The following is a 21077-nucleotide window of genomic DNA, read 5'->3' on the forward strand; positions in this document are numbered from 1 at the left end:
TTACTATTAAACTACTCTTAATAGAGCATGGATTACATGGTCGACGCCCATTAAAAAAATATACATATTTCAGCAAAGAATAAGGTATCCCAATTAGCATTCGCGATTCGTGACAAATTGTGGACAAGTTCCGATTGTTCATAACATACTATTTGATCATATACAGAAGTTAGGGGACTCTAGCTGTCTCGATTTACTGTTGTGAGGAAGGCCAGAGGATATGCCATTAAATATTAATGAAATGTTTTTTTTTTAACCGTCTTGCCAGTTCAGCCAGTTCAGTTCAGATCAGTTGCCAGTCATTTCATTAAAGTGTCAAAATACTTTTGATCTACCTGTAGCGCAAATTATCAGTTTAAATTCTAAGTCTGTTGTTTAGTTTTAGTAATCTAAGAAACGTAACAAATGAAGGGTGAATAAGATATAATCGTAACGTAATGTTTAAATATATACCCTATTCATAAACATATTGAAAGAAGTTCGTTTGTCAAAATACTTTTGATCGCTACTGTATTCTATGTATTTAAGAGTCCATTCGATATTGCGCCGAATTAATGATACTTTCTACTATGATGATGATGATGATGGTGGTGGTATCCTGTTATCCCTCATCATCAGGCTCTCAGAAGGGTTCTCCACTGTTGTCGATCCTGCGCTGTCTCTTCGAGTTTCTTCCAGTTGAGGCCAGCGCCACTTTCTACTATACTGAGGATAATTGTTACTGTTTTAGAATTTACATACTTTTCTGAACAATCTACCTTAATGGCTATTTGTTGTTATGCTCGGAGAGGTAAAGAAACTTACAGTAGCGGCAAATAATCTTCTCATATTTTCTCAGATACATTGCATTTTGCAACTTAATTGCTCCTGGTGTTCTAATCCATAATCAGGTGTTTCCTTATTTAAATCGATACTTACATTCGCGTAATTACAGCGATTCCTGTAATTTTCGCGGAACTATCTTGACTTTCCATAACTTTAAACTGTTTCCTGTCCATTGACGGATACCGACGTGTTTTTCATTAATGCAACGACTTGGATCAAGGTTTCATTAAAGTATCTTTCTTGAGTCATTGGCCTTATTAAAAGTTTCCATTACCTGTATAATTTCTTTAAACGCGGCTTTATGTATTGGTCTCTTTCTATACGTTGGGTACAGTGATAGATGAGCGTGAATAAGCATAAATGCAGTCGTACCTAGTTATTATGACATCACTGTTTAATTCTTATACTTGCATAATACATAATTATGTATGGATTAAGTATTTGACAATGCTGCTTGGAAATAACAATATTCCTGTTATATATAAATTAAAAGTACTTAAAATCGTAAATCGGTTCTGTAAAAACGGCTCTAACGATGTCGATGACATTTAAAGTGTCTTACGATTAGTAAACGTTTATTCCTGGGTACTTACATTTTCTTTAAATATTTTAAACATGGATTGAGATCTGGCTCTTGACTGAAGTGAATTAATAATTGTGTATTTTATCATTCACTCATATGTACGGTCTTCTATGTTATTCGACCTAAACTTTAATTGCAGGCATGAAACTATGCCACTAACTTATCCCTCTGTAACCACGCGCTCGGTTAAAATATAGTTAGAGTTTTAAGTAATATTCGAACTTCTTATAAATCCAACTATACATGTGCGTGTTGTTCATTAGGTGGTGCAGCAAGGGCAGGAGTTGGCGGGCGGCATCGCGGAGGCGGCGGACGCGATGGCCGCGAGCGGCGCGGAGGGCTCGGAGCCTGCTCCACTAGATGCGCAGGCGCGCGTGCAGCTGCTGCTTGAATTCCTGCACGACCGCCAGCTTGACCTGGAGGAGCTCGCCGAGGAGCGCCGCGCGCGCTTCGAGCAGTGCGTCCAGCTAGGTCACTCTTCCGTACCCTTTTCTCATACTACCACAAATGGCCTAAATTGGCCAAATGTATTGTAACACACTTTTTTTACCAAAGAGATATGGATGTGTTCCGATATATTTGGCCACTTTGGCCGTGACCATCTATTTGATACTGACAGCCAGTATCAATAGTAAGACACTACGCGTTAAAAGTTTCTACCGTTCTCTAATTAGAAAATGATTAGGGAATTATTGAAAAGTAATAAGGATATGAATGTAAATGGAAGAGGTATATTTTCTCTTTGTGAAATTTTTAGAGGGTGGCAGATGCTTTTGGGGCGTTGTTCTATACGTTAATATTAATGCTGACTGTACACACTCATACCTGTATGGTGTAGGTATTATAAAATACGAATCATCAGAAAAATTAAAAGCAACATATTAGTCTCAGTGAAGGACAATCGATAGTTCATCAATAGGTACTATAAATGTAACATTATATGTCTACAATTTACTAGAATAGAACATACAAGGAAAATTCTTACTAGCTACATTTTATTGGTAATGTTTTGTTTCATTTAAACGTTGTCGTTGCATAATAGCGGTAGTCATTGTTTATATACAGTTTATATCAATTAGTAATCACAACATCCTGTCACACAGGTCAGTTCCAAAAAGATGCCACGCAGGTGGTGAGTTGGATCCGCAACGGGGAGGCGATGCTGGCGGCTTCGTTCTCGATCCCTGGGACGCTGGCGGAGGCGGAGCAGCTCAAGCGGGAGCACGACCAGTTCCAAGTGGCCGTGGAGAAGACGCACGCGAGCGCGGTGCAAGTTAAATACAGGGCTGATGCTTTGCGCGCTGCCAACCATTATGACCCACATACTATCAGGTAATTTCATCTCACTTGCTTACTATCCATCTTATTATATTAGAAACGGGAGCGGTTAAAATATGCTTTTGTTTAATTTAAAGTTACATACTCACTGGAAGCGGTTGAACGCGGTTAAGCGGCTTTATCGTTTCTGGAATTTCTATAAATTCGTTGGCATTGAGAACTGGGCGGAAATCGTGCTGTCTGTATTCTTTGTCATAACAATTGAAACATTACAACGCTACGCAAAAACATCGCAATGTGATTAATATTATAATAATAATTATATCCTTGTTATAGAGAGATTTCCGAAGAAGTAACTGAGCGCTGGCAGCGCCTGGTCACGTGTGCGGAGGAAAGACACAAGCTTGTCACGGCGTCGCTCAATTTCTACAAAACCGCTGAACAAGTGTGCTCGGTATTGGACTCGCTGGAACGAGAGTACCGCAGGGATGAAGACTGGTGCGGGTCCGCCGCCGCTCCTTCCACTGACGAGCTCACCCAGTCGCAGGCTGTTGACAAGGCGGCACAGGTTAGAACTAACGTCAGAAATCCGGGGTTGTCAATTTTAAGTAACTTAAAAAGCTTTGTAGTACCCAAAATACTACGTTCTATCTACTGTAAAATATTTCTTATTCGTATAATAAAGTGTTTACGTAGGTACCTACTTCAACAAACTTATACGTGAAAACTTTTATCCTAATACAATTTAAGCACTCTGTAGACACTAATCTAGCAATATTTAATACTTAGATATGTCTAAGTATTTACGATACTCCAAGCAAAGAGAATAGATAGTATAGAGGGGTCCTGTCATAGTAAATTTTGTAGTCACAGTAAATTTACTGCCATCTATCGACATACGACTAAAACTCAAAATGAAAACGTATAAAACTATCGAAAAAAATTATATATATGGATAAATGATTTTATTATTTTTATATCATTTTGACCCATGTTCATTCACTGATACCTATGTGATAAAATTGTTAAATATGAAACGGTGTCGTCAACGCCATCTAGCCGACCATAGGCCAAAGGTGTGTGCGCCATCTATCCGAGAATGACTTTTTCTTGATTTCCGAGGCACGTTTTTTTCTTAGACTTTATTCATCTTATACGGAGTTACATATGTCTTTGCTCCAAGTATTTGCAGGATAGTGTTATAGTGAACTTTTTATTTCAAGTTGTAACGCATAGAAGTTACGTATGTTAGTAATGGTCGAAATATATATTCAGAGTTTAGAAAAACTGTGATCATGATACTAATATTTATTGCCTGTACTGTGATTACAACTTAGCTCCACTAGTGTTTTGGAGTACTAGCTTTAATTACAACTGTGTAATTTTGCTTGTAGGTGGCAGCCCTAATAGTGAAGCACGGCGAGCAGAAGGAGGCGTTCTTAAAGGCGTGCACGCTGGCGCGGCGTACCGCCGAGACGTTTCTCAAATACGCGGCGCGCTCCGCGCAGGTGCACGGCCAGACCGCCGCCGCCAGCAAGGCGCACCACGAGCAGACCAGGGCTATTCTCGACACGTTACTCTCGCAGGAGAACAAGGTGCGGCGTCTGTACCACAGATTGTTAGCGTTACGGTACTATACTTGTAGGTGGCAGCTCTTATAGTGTAGCACGGCGAACAGAAGGAGGCGTTCCTGAAGGCGTGCACACTGGCGCGGCGCACCACCGAGACGTTCCTCAAGGCTTGTAAGTGGTTTATAATTGTAAGTTGCAGCTCTAATAGTGAAACACAGACAGCAAAGAGATGCGTTCTTACTTACATTATAAAATCGTTATTAATGTTATAATTATGCAATAATAACATTTTCACAAATAAGAAATTTGTTCTAACAAAATTATGCTGGTCGTAAATTGCGGTTTTTGAACGCATCATATGAAGTGTGCGGACGTGCGGAGTTGGAGGGCGTAATAATAACACGAAGCTGGGGTAATTACTGTTTATTGGAAAAACTTCTGGGTTTTTATACTAGTGGACACGAGTGATGTAACCTTTAATATCTAGGTGACATTTACAATAATAGGTTAATAGCAAAGTTATAGACTTTTTTTAGGACAATTTTACACAGACCAATCTAGTCCCACGGTAAACTCAATAAGGCGCGTGTTGTGGGTACTAGACGACGATAAACATAATATATAATTATATATAAATACTTATATACATAGAAAACATCCATGACTCAGGAACAAATATTTGTGATAAACACACAAATAAATGCCCAGGATTCGAACCCGGGACCTCCTGCTTCGTAGGCAGGGTCACTACCGACTAGGCTAGGAGGCCGTTTTTATTCTATATCAGTTTTATAACCTTGTAAGCTAAGTAGTTAAATATCAATTATAAATGAGCGTTTTCCAAAAAAAGTGTACATTTCATTCATGTCTTCAAAATATTGACTTCTAGGGCTCATTTTACTCAGAATTATTTGTACATTTACGCCTCATACATGAAAAAATGTGTCCAAAGATTTCCTTTCCAGATCGTCACATTCTTGTATGAATTTTTTTTTATTTGTCGAGCGTGACGCACTGGAAAAAAAATTTTGGGACACATTTTTTCATGTATGAGGCGTGAATGTAGAAATGATTCTGAGTAAAATGAGCCCAAGAAGTCAATATTTTGAAGACATGAATGAAATGTACACTTTGTTTGGAAAACGTTCAAATACCAACAGATGTTGCTGCTACTTAACAAGGCGGCTCGGTCACACACCACACAGGGTTTATGATGTGTGTAGATAGACTACTATAAGAGATGATATGTCATATGTCCGCAATCCTATTGGATTATCGAAACCCTGAACGATGCTTTGGACGGATTGTTTACAGAAACCAAATAAAAATATAAAAATTGTTACTGAAATTGTCAGTTACGTTGTTGTTCAGAAAATGAAAATATCATTCCAAGTATGAAAATATTTATATCTAAATGTGACCGTTGTACAAGGTCTGGCTGGCTACTGGCAGTCGATGTTAGCTATTGTCATTGTCAGTGTCATCGGCGAGTCCGCACAAAGACAATAAAGCTTTTGTTCGGAGTTTGTGATGGTATCAGGCCGTTACAGTGCTCGCACATGTCGTGTGTATCGTCGGAACAAACTTCATGTTTATTCTGGAGCTCCGTGCGATGTGATGCTCAGGACTTATCTGATGTTGCTCGTTCAACCGGTAATAAACAGAGATCAATTTATGTTTCATTTTGCTAATGCATTTGTATTGAAATGTGGCGTTGATGCAGGTATTAGAACACTGGACGGTCCGGAAGAAGAGGCTCGAGCAGTGCCAGCAATTTGCGCTGTTCGAGCGGTCAGCGCGCGCTGCCGTGGAATGGATCCGGGAGACGCAGGAACGCTGCGGCGCGGCGGCGGCTGCGGCGGCGGCCGGCGTGGCGCGGGAGTCGCGCGAGCGGGTGCGCCTGCTGGCGCAGCTCGCCGACGGCCTCGTCGAGAAGGGCCACCCGCATGCCGTGCAGATCAAGGAGTGGGTGGCCGCAGTCGATGCCAGGTATCCTATTTTCGTCATATCCCTCAAATTCGTGAATTCAGCATATTTACGAACATTAACGGTATTGCCATTGCTCTTAGTATGTACATAAAATGATCGCACAGCTTAGCATTCTTCTATAAAATTTAAAAATGTATATCGTTATAGTCGAAAAGTAATACGACTTTCATGCTACTCTAGATTCTAACTAAAATACCAATTCCAAGTAGTTACTATGTGCCATGCTCAGAAATATACCTAGTACGGAACTAATACTAACAAAATTATTATATTTGTTCTTAACGTAAATAATATGAAGTGAAATCCTATAAAGTTTAAAGATTGCGTAGCAGACTATGCCCATTAACTTGTTTAGTTGACAAAAAATTAAAATGAAATAACTCATTACAGATATGCAGAATTTAGTGGAAGTATGGAAGGCGGCGAAAGCGAAGCGGAGAGCGACTCCGGCGTGGCGGCGTCGTTGGCGTCCTCTCAGTCGGCGGAGAGCGAGGCGCGCGCCGCGCCGCCGCCCGCCAGCGCCGCCGACGACAAGCGCCGCAGCGCCCGCCGGAAAGAGTAAGTGCACCTCTATATTACTCATGACACACAACATGCAACATATGCTGACGGGATGTTCGAGGATAATTTATTGTGTATTATTAGCTACTTCTACTGCGAACTGTACATATCAATAGGCCTGATGACAAATTTTGAAATCCCTTTTATTATTGTCGGTACACTTGTATTGGTTCCGAAAAACACAATAATTCAGCTATACTCTTAAGATTTAATATAAATAATTGAATTTTATTATAGCTAGTTTAAACCTCGCGCGAAAACGCCTCGCACGCCATTTGTGACGTCATCAATTAGTTGGTGGTAGGGTGGTAAACATTGTTTACATACTTACAGTTACGAATTTATCACAATAACCCATTTTACACAAAAACTCTCACACGGTTGCAATTTAAGATGAATTATTTAGATACATGTAAATTTTGAGTGAAAATCACCGAGCGCCGGTTTTACTTTTTAATTTTTCATTTTTTCTAGTTACGACAGCCATTGCCATGTTCAATGATAGGAATCCATTCAGCCAAATAATTAAAAAAGTTTGTTGGTGAACTATCGTATTATTTTGCATTTTATTTAGATAAACATGGCAATAACAAATAGATATCTACTTTATATCGTGTAATAATATTTTTTGGACGTAATAAATGTTTAGTGGCGAAATAATATTTTTTTTGCACCTTCGAACTCTTTGGTGAGGACGTATGGATTTCGGTCAATGAGGTTGTCTATGTTGCTCTAAGAAATATGTTATGGATTGATGACGTCACTGCTTAGAACGCTTCTGATTGGCGTTTCAGTAATAATGGCCGATTGGAGAATTTTGCACTTTTATTTTATTGAATATATTAATAATCCTTCAGTTTATACTGAGAATGAGCCATTTTTAGAATCATATCAACATATATGTTTCTTTGAAATCATTATTTGCATGATTATTTATTACTGTCGACAGGCCTATTAGGAATAGTTTATCGTTTACGCAATTGTCGTCTGTAACATCCACAAATGTCAAACGATGATTTCATTCAATTGATAGTATTATTACGATTGTTGGATTTTATTAATACTTGACATTCCTTAACGGTATTGTATGGGTCTGTGGCAATGATGCGACTGCACGTTTTAAATATGGCAATAATCTTATCAATTGGCAATACCATTGTGGTGTAAAAACTTCAGTACATGATATAACTTGACAATGGGCGTAACTCTCATACTTTTGCTTACAGGTTTATCATGGCCGAGTTACTCCAGACTGAACGTGCTTATGTCAAAGATTTGGAAACATGTATTACTTGCTACCTGCGAGAAATGCGCACCGACCCAAATTCCGTGCCTCAGGCTTTGCAAGGAAAGGTAAATATAAACATAATTTTTCTACTCGTCGACTGTAATTCTTGAATTAAGATTTCTTACACCAAACTGCAATTGCGTATTTTTAATGCATTGGCTCCCAACTCAACTATAATATTCATTTCGATACAGTTTAGTCAACTATAATGAAATTGACCAATCACAGCTCGCCGTGATCAAGAGGACGAAACAAAACCATTGCTCTAATTAATTATTTATTTTAGGTTGTATAGTAGAAACAATTGGTTCCTAAGTCAGAAACGCGCATGTGACACTCTTAATATAGCAACATCCATAGACTACGAAAACCACTTAGTGTTGCTTGTTAGTCTCCATAGGCTACGGTGGCCAAAATCGAGAAAACAACTGTCTAAAAATTGAATTTAGTGCGGAGCAAGTACCGGGGCCTCATGAGTTACGAGGTGTCGTTGACCAACGCGGCGGCCGGGGCGCGTACCAGAATGAAGGTATCCCGGCTGCTCGCGTATCTTAGCTGTATACTTTGTTTGCTTGGTTTGTTTGTATGATTCTACTAGTTTAAAGTATTATTATTAAAAGTATTATTACTAAACTGGAGAGAACATATTAATTCAGTATGTAAAAAACTAGACCGTTTCATTTACGCCCTAAGAAAACTACGTCAGTCGGTGTCCTACGAAGCGGCCCTAACAGCTTACCACGGTCACGTCTCATCTATTCTCAACTATGGTCTCATCATATGGGGTAACTCTGTTGATGTGGAAAGAGCGTTCAAATTACAAAAAAAATGTGTTCGTGCAATATCTAACGCTCAAATTGGCAGTACCTGTAGACCATTATTTAAGAAGCTTAACCTCTTACCTTTACCATGTATGTACATTCTAAAAATTTTTTAATTTTGTTAAACAATTTCCTAAATACTATGTTAAACGTTCTGATATATATTGCTCAAGTAACCCTAGACCTCAATACAAAAATATTCTAAATCAACCGCGCTGCATGACGGACATTTACAGAAGGAACGCTTACAATGCGAGTATTGTGATATACAATAAATTACCTGTCCTAATAAAAACACTCGAGGGCAAGAAATTTACACAAAAACTGAGATATTGGCTCAATGATCGCTGTTTTTATAGTGTAAATGATTTTATGAATCATACGGAGTGATGTATAATATTTCTAAAAAAAAATATTCTTCAATTTTACTGATGTTTAATGTTATCAATTGTCGCATTAATCTATTTTGTATGTAGAATTTAAATGCTAATTAATATCCTCTGTAACATTTGCATCCTGTTTAAAACAGTTGGAAAAGGTGAAACATATTTATATTTACACTAACACATGTAATCTTTTTCTGCGAATACATTTTCGTTTGTTTGTTTTTGTTTTTATTGTTGATTCGTAGAGGTATTCGATTTCTATCCATACACAATAGGCAACACATTAAATTCTAGCGGGTTCATCGAAAACCGGTCTGGAAGGTATTGATTAAATAGTATTGTATACAATAGTGATATAATCAAGCTTTTCAATCTCGTACCTTACTTAGGCAACTCAGCAAGCTTCGTTGCCTAAACACGGTACTCGACTGAAAAACTCTCTATTACATCACGATTGTATAAAATACTATTTAATCAATACCTTCCAGACCGGTTTTCGATGAACCCGCTAGAATTTAATGTGTTGCCTATTGTGTATGGATAGTAATTAAGTTATAATTTTGTAGGAGGAAATAATATTTGGTAACATCGAGGAGATCCATCGTTTCCATGAGCGAGTGTTCCTGCGCGAACTGGACAAGTACGAGACGATGCCGGAGGACGTCGGGCACTGCTTCGTGACGTGGGCGCGCGAGTTCGACATGTACGTGTCCTACTGCCGCAACAAGCCCGACAGCAACGCCGCCGTCGTGCAGCACGCCGGGGACTACTTTGAGAGGTACTTACTTTTCATATCTCCTGTTCGGAAAGTTCACCTTTCATAGGCTGATAGCCGGGTGGAAAATTGCATTTCCCACCCTAGGGTGGAAAGTATTTTTTTTTTTAAATTTATAGGAACTTCGAGTAACGACTAACGAGTAACGACCATATTATTCAAATAAATATTGATTTAAATGATGATGAATGTTTAATATACAATCCTTACATTACATTCATTCATTTAGATTCTTTTTTTTAAGGCGCTTATACATTAAAGCCATTTTGGACTCATCCCAATTTAAGATTGGTTTGTCTATGGTTATAGATGTTTTTCCGCACAAAATGTAAATGGCGCCAATTCCAGTCCTTAATTCTCTTAACTGTCAAAATATTTCCGTGTGTAAAGTAGCCATCTCACCCTCGAACTATTAATATTATATTATATTATAAAATATCTCGGGTGATATGGTTCACTTTGCACCCTTGGTTAACAATCTACTAGTACACTCCTTTTATGTATAAACAGTCTCAATAACACAATATATTAGTAAGGAAGGAGATCGATCGATTCAAATTCGCCGCCTTTTTCTACTGACAAAATTCTTTTGCTACTCGAAATCGCACTGTACTAGGTCATATATTTTGTGGTCACTAAATTGTCAAACGTCAACTATTGAGAACCAGTTATCGCATAATGTACGAATACTGTATTGCGCCATGATGAGCGGCATCTACATTGCCTATTAAATTTGAGGCACCAATTTGTCTTAGGATGGTATTCCATCTGTCCAATATATTGGTTCAAATTGTATTTGCGTCTCACCTTTTGTTTAATAAGAGAGAGAGACGCAATGCACATTGGGCAAAGAAATTGAACAAGTGGAATACCTGAGACAGACATTTGTGGATACACTGATTCTACTATATGGTTTCAATGTAGGAAGATTATTTGGAAAGTATAGTACATTGTAGGAGAGGACGGAAAACCGCTAAAAGATGGACGAGTGTGTTTGAGGGCCGACACGTTAGTGGAGGCCCTCAAATAATACGAGTCCATCTTCAGCGTTTCCGGCCGAGGCATTACATAGTGCTTTTCACGACTACTGCGAGGAAATAAGAAAACATTTGCATAACTATAAGTACTTAGCCCGCGATTTCCCTGGTAGCAAATTACTAGCCACTGCCTGTTCTGTCTCTTGAATTTCGGTAGGCGTCAGCGTAAGAATATCATTTTCTTCACTAGAAGAATTAATTTTTATAGCGAGCGTAGATACTTGTTTCTTGTATTTTTTAGTCAAACACAATTTACACTATCCATTTCAGCAAGTATTTTCAGATCCCGCCTTTTTTACTTTTTTATCACTTTTAAGAGACGTTTTTCTGTTATTTGCTTCAAACCGACTCTAAACTTAGAAGCGTTTTTGCTAAAAAAAAACACAAACAGCTACAAAAGTAAAAAACGCCTCAAGCGTGAACTGAATGGATTATTGTTAAAAAAAATTAACTGAATGGTTTTGTTATTTTTTTTTTTAACAAGAAACTGGTCCTATAAATAACCTAATTTTATTTTTGAAGTAAAAAGTTGCGCCAAAAAAGACCTTTTATTGATTTTTATGTTTTAAATGATACTCATAGACTAGGAATCCTCTAGACGGAGTTTAGACCAATTATTTCATGAAACCGATGCTGCCAAAAATACGGGGGTGTGGGGGACGAGGTGAGCGAGGTCCCGTGCCGTGATTGATCCGTTCAAAGACACGGACGTCACACAAAGACACTTTCGACTCGAAAATGGAGTAAAACTACCGTATTTGTGGCAGAAGGAGTAGAGCTACTATGCTCAGTCTGTAGGATGTCTTGTCTGTGATGATACTCATTGCTGTAGCGAACCGTCACCAATGAGAGATGATGATAACAATGAAACATTTTAGTAGTGGTGGTTCAGGTGCTACAGCTATTGCCTACTTTCCAGCTTGGTTTTAGACCATCTATTGCCACATTTCCGAACAAGGGCGTGAAAACTATTTTTTTGTTCTTCAGGGTGCAGCGCAAGAAGAAATTGGAACATCCTTTAGCTGCGTACCTAATAAAACCAGTGCAAAGAATAACAAAATACCAACTGCTACTCAAGGATCTTCAAGCTTGCTGCGCAGAAGGACAAGGAGAAATTAAGGTAAATATTGTTTTACTTATTTGCAACCAAGGTCTCTCTGAATCCGTTTGTCACTGTAGTTTTATTTTCATGCACGTTACACAACGTCACTGACCAATGTTTGGAATGCATTTATGATTTAATTACATATATGTGATATATGTTGAATAAGGCGAGGTTGATCGAGAATAAGTTTTTGCCAAAAATTTCATTTTTAGTACAAGCTTTTTTCGCTGACTGTACTTTTCTTACGACAGACAACTAATACTCATCGAGACAATTCTAAAAACCCCTAACACAATTAGGTTGCGTTGTTTCATCACAGAGTTCCTATGGCCACCTCCTCTCTCCATCATCAGATCAGTACGACAGTACCATATTATTGTATTGTCATCAGAACTACATACAGCTGCCAATTTTCATGACGCTACGATCCTTGGAAGATGGTTAAATTAGTTACCTTAGATTCCATTACAGTTAGTTACATACAGGTCGAGAGTTCATATGGCCACCTCCTGTCTCCATCATCAGATCAGTTCGACAGTACCATATTATTGTATTGTCATTAGAACTACATACAGCTGCCAATTTTCATGACGCTATGATCCTTGGCAGATGGTTAAATTAGTTACCTTAGAGTCCATTTCATAGTTAGTTACATACAGGTCGACCTAATAAAAGCTTGTTAAAAGGAGCAGAAATGCCGTATCGGTAAACAAAACGGTATTACTTTTAAAATAACAAGGGAAGTTAACAAATTATTCTAAAATTATTATGAACTATTGTATCTATTGAGCAAAAAAAAAAAATACAAGCGTTTCCCGTAATCTACACGTATCCAAATGGCATTGTTTCTTAAATTTTATAACACGTGATTTATCAAAATACCTAATTAGGATTACATTGTAAGTCAAACAGCCGAAATGTACCTTCGAATGTTACAAATCACACTAATCAACAGTGGGACTCAATATTCATTAACATGCAGGTCGCTGAGGACAATATTGTACGGAGGTTAACACTGTATTAATTTACTACTCTCGGATCCTAAGGGCATAGGATAAAACGCATGAAGCAAATACTAGTGAACTATGAAACTATCCGTACAATAAAATTTAGAGTACGCTAAACTATTCCTTATTCCCTAATTCATTATCGTCACGTAATACCTCGCTTATCGCGACTTCAAAAAAACCCCGTCGTATCCGTTTAAAATATATGAAGTATGTTTTACCTGGACGTACTCGTATCGCTATTTCATACGCTGCTAGGTATTTCCTTATCATTATCAGTACAAGACGCTCATTCTGCGATAAGATTAAGATTACTTTAGTTAGCATCTGACTTGACAGCGATGTTCTAATAAAGTTGTGTTACTACAACTACATTAGCCTGTGTTGTTTTGAGTTGAGGTTACGTTATAAAAGGTTTGTTAATTTCTGAGTTATCTCGTGTTTTTCTAGTCCTTAAAGCCTTTCCCTTGTAATTTACAAATTATATATATAAATGAATAAATCTCAAACTAGGCACAACGATTGAATTTCAACAAAGGCTTGTGTTAACAAATTTAATTTACAGAAAACTGATATTATATTACACAGATTACATCAAGACGAGATTTAATTATGATCAATGCTGTTGTCAATCTTAAAACTATTATTATTCTTACTAGTATTTACTGATGTGCTACTTCTAATGAGCTCTTGAGTATCATAATGTCATTATACATTATCAGTCTGAGGTACTTGTTTTAAGTTTCTACTTAAATAGATGCCATAGCAAGTAAGTAGTTGAATCCGTGGCAGATTAAATAGCTGGTCCGAAGTCATTAACGGCGTAGACAAATTTGTGTAACATTTTTCCTCCTGACTCACACATACGTGGTATGAACATTTGCTGTACAGTTGCTCAGGACTCGGGATGAGTAATGGTGTGTTCCGTCCGGACGGTCTCTATAAATAATATTGGTTTAATTTCAATTACAATGTAATGCTGTTCATAAGTGTGGAACATATATATCTAATGATGTTAAAACACATAGTCCGCGGTGTGCGTATCGGGCCTATGCCGTTGAATAACAAGGAAAATGTACGTATTGCCTATTGAAAATTTAATACTGACATGGGTGCATATATGCATAGCTGTGTTCAGCAATCAATTGAGTTGTTTTTACATATCTAAATTTTGTAACTTTGCTTAAATAACTATAGTACGTTCGATACAAAAAGAAAGAACTCTAGGACAAAATCATTGTGAAAATTTGAATTAGTCATAACATAAGAACATTAATCTATTTAACCGATCCAACCAAGTATTTTCCTGTTACCGTATACCTGCGATCATATATAACCATGGATACCGCCTTTAGGAACATTACCGTTCAAATTCTCGGGCCAAATTAGCACACATACACAATTACGCCTACATTCAAATAAGACGACGCGTTTACAGAGCGTGTAATCAAAGCTGGTAAACAAAATAAGAGTCATCTTTATTACACTAATGGTACATAGCTAAGTGTAGATGAAATGCATATAATGTCAATAACTACCAATCAGCGACATTAATCCGCTAATAACCTTCTTGCTGTGCGTACTGGCCGCTGAGAGTTCGCGGTTCATATTTGATTAGAATATGACTTGGACAGGGATAGGTTTATGCCATACAGTGAAGAACCAGTCAAATAATTCACGTATAATAATTTAATGCAGATTAAAAGATAACTAGTTAAAATGTTGTTATGACATGACAGACTAACTCAACATAAGTAAGTAAATATATCATTGTTGTATAAATGTATTCCGCTATAATAAGTATTTTGTATATTTTATTATCAATCTGCATGGCAGTGCGAAGTCACGTTCAGGTATAGTCTGTCCGTTTTTCTAAGATCAAGTACGCCATAGTAAATGTATGGCGAAATTGATCTTAGAAATCGGACTGGCTATACAGTCTGCAAAATTTACATGGGTACACGAATCGGGTCAAAAATATTTGAACAGGCGGAGTCACAATAAATCCCCACTTTCAGTCCAGAATATTTTATATGTATATAGCCGGTCAAGCAAGTTTGTCAGTAGAGAAAGGTGCAAAATTAAAATTTTGTATAGGACCAAAGCCGTTCGCGCGCTTACATTTTCTAAATTTGCCGCTCTTATAATATTTTAAACTTTCGCGTTTTGAACACATATTAACTCACATTATACGAAACGAAACTGATTTACGTCGGTAAATCAAGGTAATTGAATATAATTCGCGTTAGACCCGTCTATAATGTGAGTTAATATGTTTGCCGCTCTTTTCTACTGACGGAAATGGCTTGAGAGAGAACCTACATATATGTGACAGTAGAGGGTGGATTCAAATGATCAACATTTTCAGATAATGTGTGTATTTGTTAAATTAATTCAGTGAAAGCATGATAGGAAAAATAAAATAAAGTATCTACATATAGGAGACCGGGTATGATTATCTCACGGGTTATATCTCATGATTCTCATGAATAGAACATATTCTAGATATCTTGCCAGGCATCCACTCAATTTCATGTCTCTCAAATCGGACAGCTTTTTTCCATAGTTCTCTGCGAATAGCATCTTGTGGGAATCTGAATGGAAAGTAATGTAAAATGACAATACCAAATTTCCAAATTTGATTATTAATTTGAAATAACTAGGTACTTTTTTTATAGCTCCATCTCATGAAATAAAAAAGGAAAATACAAATCTGTAAGAAGGAATTTATTACTACATTTATAATTATATAGAAAATACGTAAACCAAACCCAAGTTAATAAAATAGTCTACTTCATTTAGCATAACACCATCCCTATTATCCTCGCAATTTGAAAAGTCGTATGTTGTTATGAAAGTCGTATGCAGTTGTTACGTTTTAGCTTAGCACGGTAGTATTGAAAACAAATCGTCGTGTTTTTTCCAAATTCTACTGAAGTTATCTGTTTACTACAAGTGAAAAGTGATTCCACTGTCCTTGGTAGGAACTAAAATAACTTCTGCACCACTTCACGACACATGAATATATTTTTAATTACAAAAAAAACGTTGTTTTTATAAATCAATGTAGCCATTTGTCACTGACTGTCATCTCGGTGGTACTGAGATTGCCAATCGAGCAGTTTGTAAGTACCGCCTATCGCGGGGTAGTTTGCGTTGGGTCATAATTGAGCGGACAGAATACTTCCATGTATAGCATTTCGCTGCCGTATACTCGTATATATGGGTTATAGGGAGTAGGCGAGGGATTTACTAGCAAATAGGTACTTTAAGAGATGACAATGACTTAGTCCTTAGTCGGTAGAAAACCACTTTTGGTGTTACAGAACTTCTTCCTTATTTTAAACCTACAGTGTTTTTCTTCAAGATCTGGCAGTATTTTGCGAGTTTAATGTAATGAATATGTATGTCATCTCAAACGATATTTTTAATGGGACCAACACCGAGATTTACTAACTCGTCGGCCCTTAGTCTTCTAAAATTAAGAATTTCATAAGATTGAATGGGGTTTTTACGTATTTCTTATTCTTACCGTTTAAAATGGGATGTGCAAGGTTGTTGAAGAATTCCAAGATGCTTAATGCGGTTATCACACTGGCGCTGCTACTGGATGCGGCCAGTGTGTAGCCCGCCTAAATGCACAATATTTATTATTTCAAAATATTCCGGGTCAAATGACATTATACCTACTGACAGTACTGACGTAGTATGCATGCTAATCAAGTAATCATGACATGAATGTAAACTGTTAGTTGTAAAGTTTTTACCCGACTGCCTGCGGGTAATCTTTTTCGAGCATATTTATAAGGAGTGTCATCTTAAGGTATATTAAAACTGCTTGTAAAGTTAATTGCAGCCTAGTTTTGTTTTTTTTTCTTAATTCTATTTGTGCCTTTTAATCTAATTCTCACGAAAAAAAGAATGTCATGGTGAAATGGCACTTCAAACTGATTTGCCAACTTTTCAATATGTTTATCCAATATTCGCAATTCAATCCACGACTAAAATGCAGCTATTCTGAAAGTAGGCCAAAGGCATTTGATATATGTATCTAAAATACCACAAAACATAAAACGCACAGTCGTTCCACGTAAATAAATAAATTATAATAGAGTCATTTTATTGTAAAAACCTGAATTATTTGTGTGCAATAAAGTTTAAATAAATAAATTATTTAGCAGTAGCCACTTAAGTTTTGTCTATATATTTTGTAGAAAGTTAAAAGTGATTAATTGGTGATTTACGTGATGTTGTTGTTCACAGGACGGTTTGGAAGTAATGCTGTCCGTGCCTAAAAAGGCTAATGACGCGATGCACCTTTCATTATTAGAAGGATGCGACGTGCCGACAGATAGCCTAGGCGAAGTTGTACTCCAGGACTCCTTCCATGTGTGGGATCTACGCCAAATCATCAAAAAAGGTCGCGAGAGGAGGGTATTTCTCTTCGATCTTCATCTCCTACTGGCTAAGGAAGTCAAGGACTCTCATGGCAAAGCCAAATATATTTATAAAACTAAATTTATGGTAAGTTATATTTGTTGAGAAACATTAATCCCTTTCCAGGCATAGTGCTATGTACTGGCCACATATTGTATCAGGGGAATATCAACCTAATTGTGTAAAACCTTACAGTTTGATGCGGCCTGGAAATGGGTTCAATTTAGATATGGGAATATGTTCAATATTGCAATGCGTTTTCTCATTGTAGACGTCTGAACTGGGAGTGACGGAACACATTGAAGGCGACGAGTGCAAGTTCTCCGTATGGACCGGGCGGGAGCCCATGGCCAGCGACTGTCGCATTGTTCTCAAAGCTACTTCACTAGAAGTAAAGCAGACGTGGGTGCGCCGTCTTAGGGAGGTTATACAGGTAATGCTAATGATGAATAATTTATTTATAAGTTTGCCAAAATATATATACAAAATTGTGTAAAATAAGAAATTCCAAAAACGAAAGCTAATCTTAGCAGGCATAGTACAAAATAAATTGTTCCATAAGTCTGTAACTATTTATGTATAAAAGATTGCATAATTATGCTCTTTACTCCGATATTGTACTAATGGTTTAACAAATATGTACGTACAAAATTATCGAGTGACGCTTATGAGCATGCCAATTAACAGGTTTGTATAACTTATCTAAAGCACTTGTTTCAAGTATTGTTTCAATGTTGTATATTTTGTCCTTAATTAAAATAAACAAACGATGTAGGTAGTTGGGAGATGTTACATTTCATTAGATATTTATAAAATCGAAAATTCATTGACTGTGTGTAAAGACTAAAGACGAATTCGAGTTTGATTGATAGCTAATCTAGTCGAAGCTGCCGGCCTAGCCAAGGTTACAATCGCTATTAGAGATGAAACGGATAGTTGTTTGGCCGGATACCGGATATTCGGCCTGTACATCGGCCGAAAATTCGGTATCCGGCCGCCGAATATTCGGCCGGCGGAATTATACCTACAATTCGGTTTTTCAGGTGCGCATTGTGCAGGTTTTGACCTGTCTGTTTTGATCTTTCGCGCGGACTCATTTCTAGGTTCGACTTGTTCGAAATGAGTGCGCGTACAAGTGAGTGGAATTTTTAAATTGTTTTAAAATAAACGAGTACGATTATGACCGTAACTGTTTCTTAAATCCAATTTGTTTACTCCGAAATCAAGCAAAGTTACTATCCGGTATCTGGCCGGATAGTAGGGCACTATCCGGTATCCGGCCGGATATTAAAATATGGGCCGGATAACCCGGATACCGGATGGTAACCGAATATCCGGTGCATCTCTAATCGCTATCGCTTCGACAACGAAAAGCTTTATGTCTCTCTATCACTCTTCCTTATTAGTGCGACAGTGACAGTTGCGTTTCGATCGCTACGGAGCGTAAGCGATTGGCATCTTGGCTACGCGGCCTGTACGACTCGGTAGATTATGCGGTATCTGGTTAAAAGTCGTGGTTGAATTATAAGAATGATTGAATGTTTGGTTAGTATGAAGACATTGTGAGTTTGTTGCAGGAAACTTACTTCAGTGGAGTGCTGCAGCAGCCGCCCCGCAGTCCCGCGCGAGTGCGCCCCACCAGCTCGCAGCGATCTAGCAGGTTAGTTCACTCACTATTTGTTATCTTAATTACAATACATTACTTTATAACATGCTTCATCTTAATTATTAGTTCGTGTAGTAGTACATAATACTAGTATTATTAGACGTAATCCACTTCCGACGCATTGTAATAAACCGCTTGAAATTATGTTTCGCAGTCCGTATTCCAGCGATTGATAATAAACATAGATGACGAACTAGCCCTGTAAAATGACCCCACACATATTGTGCCACGGTGGGTGGGGCGTAAATATTGTGCCACGGAGCTATTTAGTTCGCAAATGGCGGCCCGTTGTGACAGTCGTAGTAAGAAGTATTTAGGTTATTTCTTTAAGGAAAAAATATACCTTAATGTAAGGTTAAATGATGTGCTAGCCGTTCCAACAAACATTGAAAATATTATGGGATTACCTTTCACGTATAATTTAGCCAGGATAATATTATTTTGATCATAACAGATTTTATATGGGGATGATGTTATGTAATTTTTTAAACAGCCATTGATATTAAGATCCTATTATTTTAAATTTGTTAAAGTAGTTGTTTTAATATAGTCCGTTTAATTTAAATTAGTGGTAGTGAAAAATACTAATCACCGTTGTAGTTGGCGCTTTTTTTTATGTGTGTATGGGCATTTTCACTTAACTGTGCACCTTTAACGGCCGGTTAGCAATCGTTACAAAACTGACGGTCAATGTCAAATTCCATACATTTTGTCAGGAATGTAACGGTTAGACGTTACTGAAACACGACTTAAGTCGCGCTTTAAAGTTCAAGTTAAATGAAAATGCCCGTATTTTAACTATGTCCCTGACATCTAGCTGCTATTTATATTTATAACTTTGAAAACGGCTAGACTTATTTGGCTAATTTTGATATAGGAATATTTGAGGAAGACCATCAAGGACGGTTAGAATGGAGAGAACATATATGGAAAAATTGCGAGGAAAATAGTAAAAACTATAATGTTATTTTCCCACACAAACTGTTCCTACGACGTGACAAATATGAATTTCTGCATATTTACTTTGATCAAGGTGAAAATCGATATGTGAGGATCTGAGAGTCCCGACCTTTATTTATGAACACTGAGGTCGAAATCTCGAATTTACATTTATTTCTATCTGGCATAATTTTTAAGACACCTAACTTAAAATCGCAGGTGCATACTGCTTTATATGATGAACGATACAATGTACCTACCTATTAATTAGGTCGGAGGCTTAATTGCCCTTAAATACGTGCGACAAACGAACATAGTCAACAATAATGTATTTATACCACGGTACAATATAATAATAAATTATGATACAAAAATATTACATATAAAACATGTTCTATATTGCATGAAACCGTCTAATAATAGACAGTTTTCATTGTCATGTATTTTCAAGTGACAGCGTTACGGCATGATTACGGCCAATCAGAGCGACTAATTTTATAATAGACCAATAATATTTCGGGTCGGTGAAATTGACCAATCATAATTTTTGTCAAAGAAAACCCATACCTAAATTTTGACTTTGCAATTAGTCCGCTGGTGAGTATGAGTATATTAATTTAGTAGCTTCTTGTGGGCTGATATTTTGTTTGAAGTTAGTCTTCCATGTTTTTTTCCTTCGGTGCTGTATTCATTATATATTAATTATGACATACCTAGCAGGGTATTGAATCCAAATGGAACAGTGAGGGAAAATCAGAACGGAAGTCCCATTTTAACTCCATTAATTAGACAGGTTATAACGCTTCTCT

General features: G+C 37.3%; 1 protein-coding gene across 1 annotated transcript in view; it reads left to right on the forward strand.

The window, feature by feature from the left end:
- LOC134804909 (triple functional domain protein) overlaps nt 1-21077 on the forward strand; it is a 170114-nt gene that overhangs the window by 44484 nt on the left and 104553 nt on the right. Inside the window, exons 15-26 of the mRNA XM_063778229.1 lie at nt 1672-1879; nt 2512-2740; nt 3023-3254; nt 4081-4281; nt 5981-6246; nt 6637-6804; nt 8034-8160; nt 9869-10080; nt 12102-12234; nt 17490-17750; nt 17935-18096; nt 19241-19323. Of these exons, the coding sequence (XP_063634299.1) occupies nt 1672-1879; nt 2512-2740; nt 3023-3254; nt 4081-4281; nt 5981-6246; nt 6637-6804; nt 8034-8160; nt 9869-10080; nt 12102-12234; nt 17490-17750; nt 17935-18096; nt 19241-19323 (2282 nt within the window). The remainder of the gene's footprint in view (nt 1-1671; nt 1880-2511; nt 2741-3022; nt 3255-4080; nt 4282-5980; nt 6247-6636; nt 6805-8033; nt 8161-9868; nt 10081-12101; nt 12235-17489; nt 17751-17934; nt 18097-19240; nt 19324-21077) is intronic.

Source organism: Cydia splendana, chromosome Z (genome assembly GCF_910591565.1).
Source record: "Cydia splendana chromosome Z, ilCydSple1.2, whole genome shotgun sequence".
Classification (NCBI taxonomy): Eukaryota; Metazoa; Arthropoda; class Insecta; order Lepidoptera; family Tortricidae; genus Cydia; species Cydia splendana.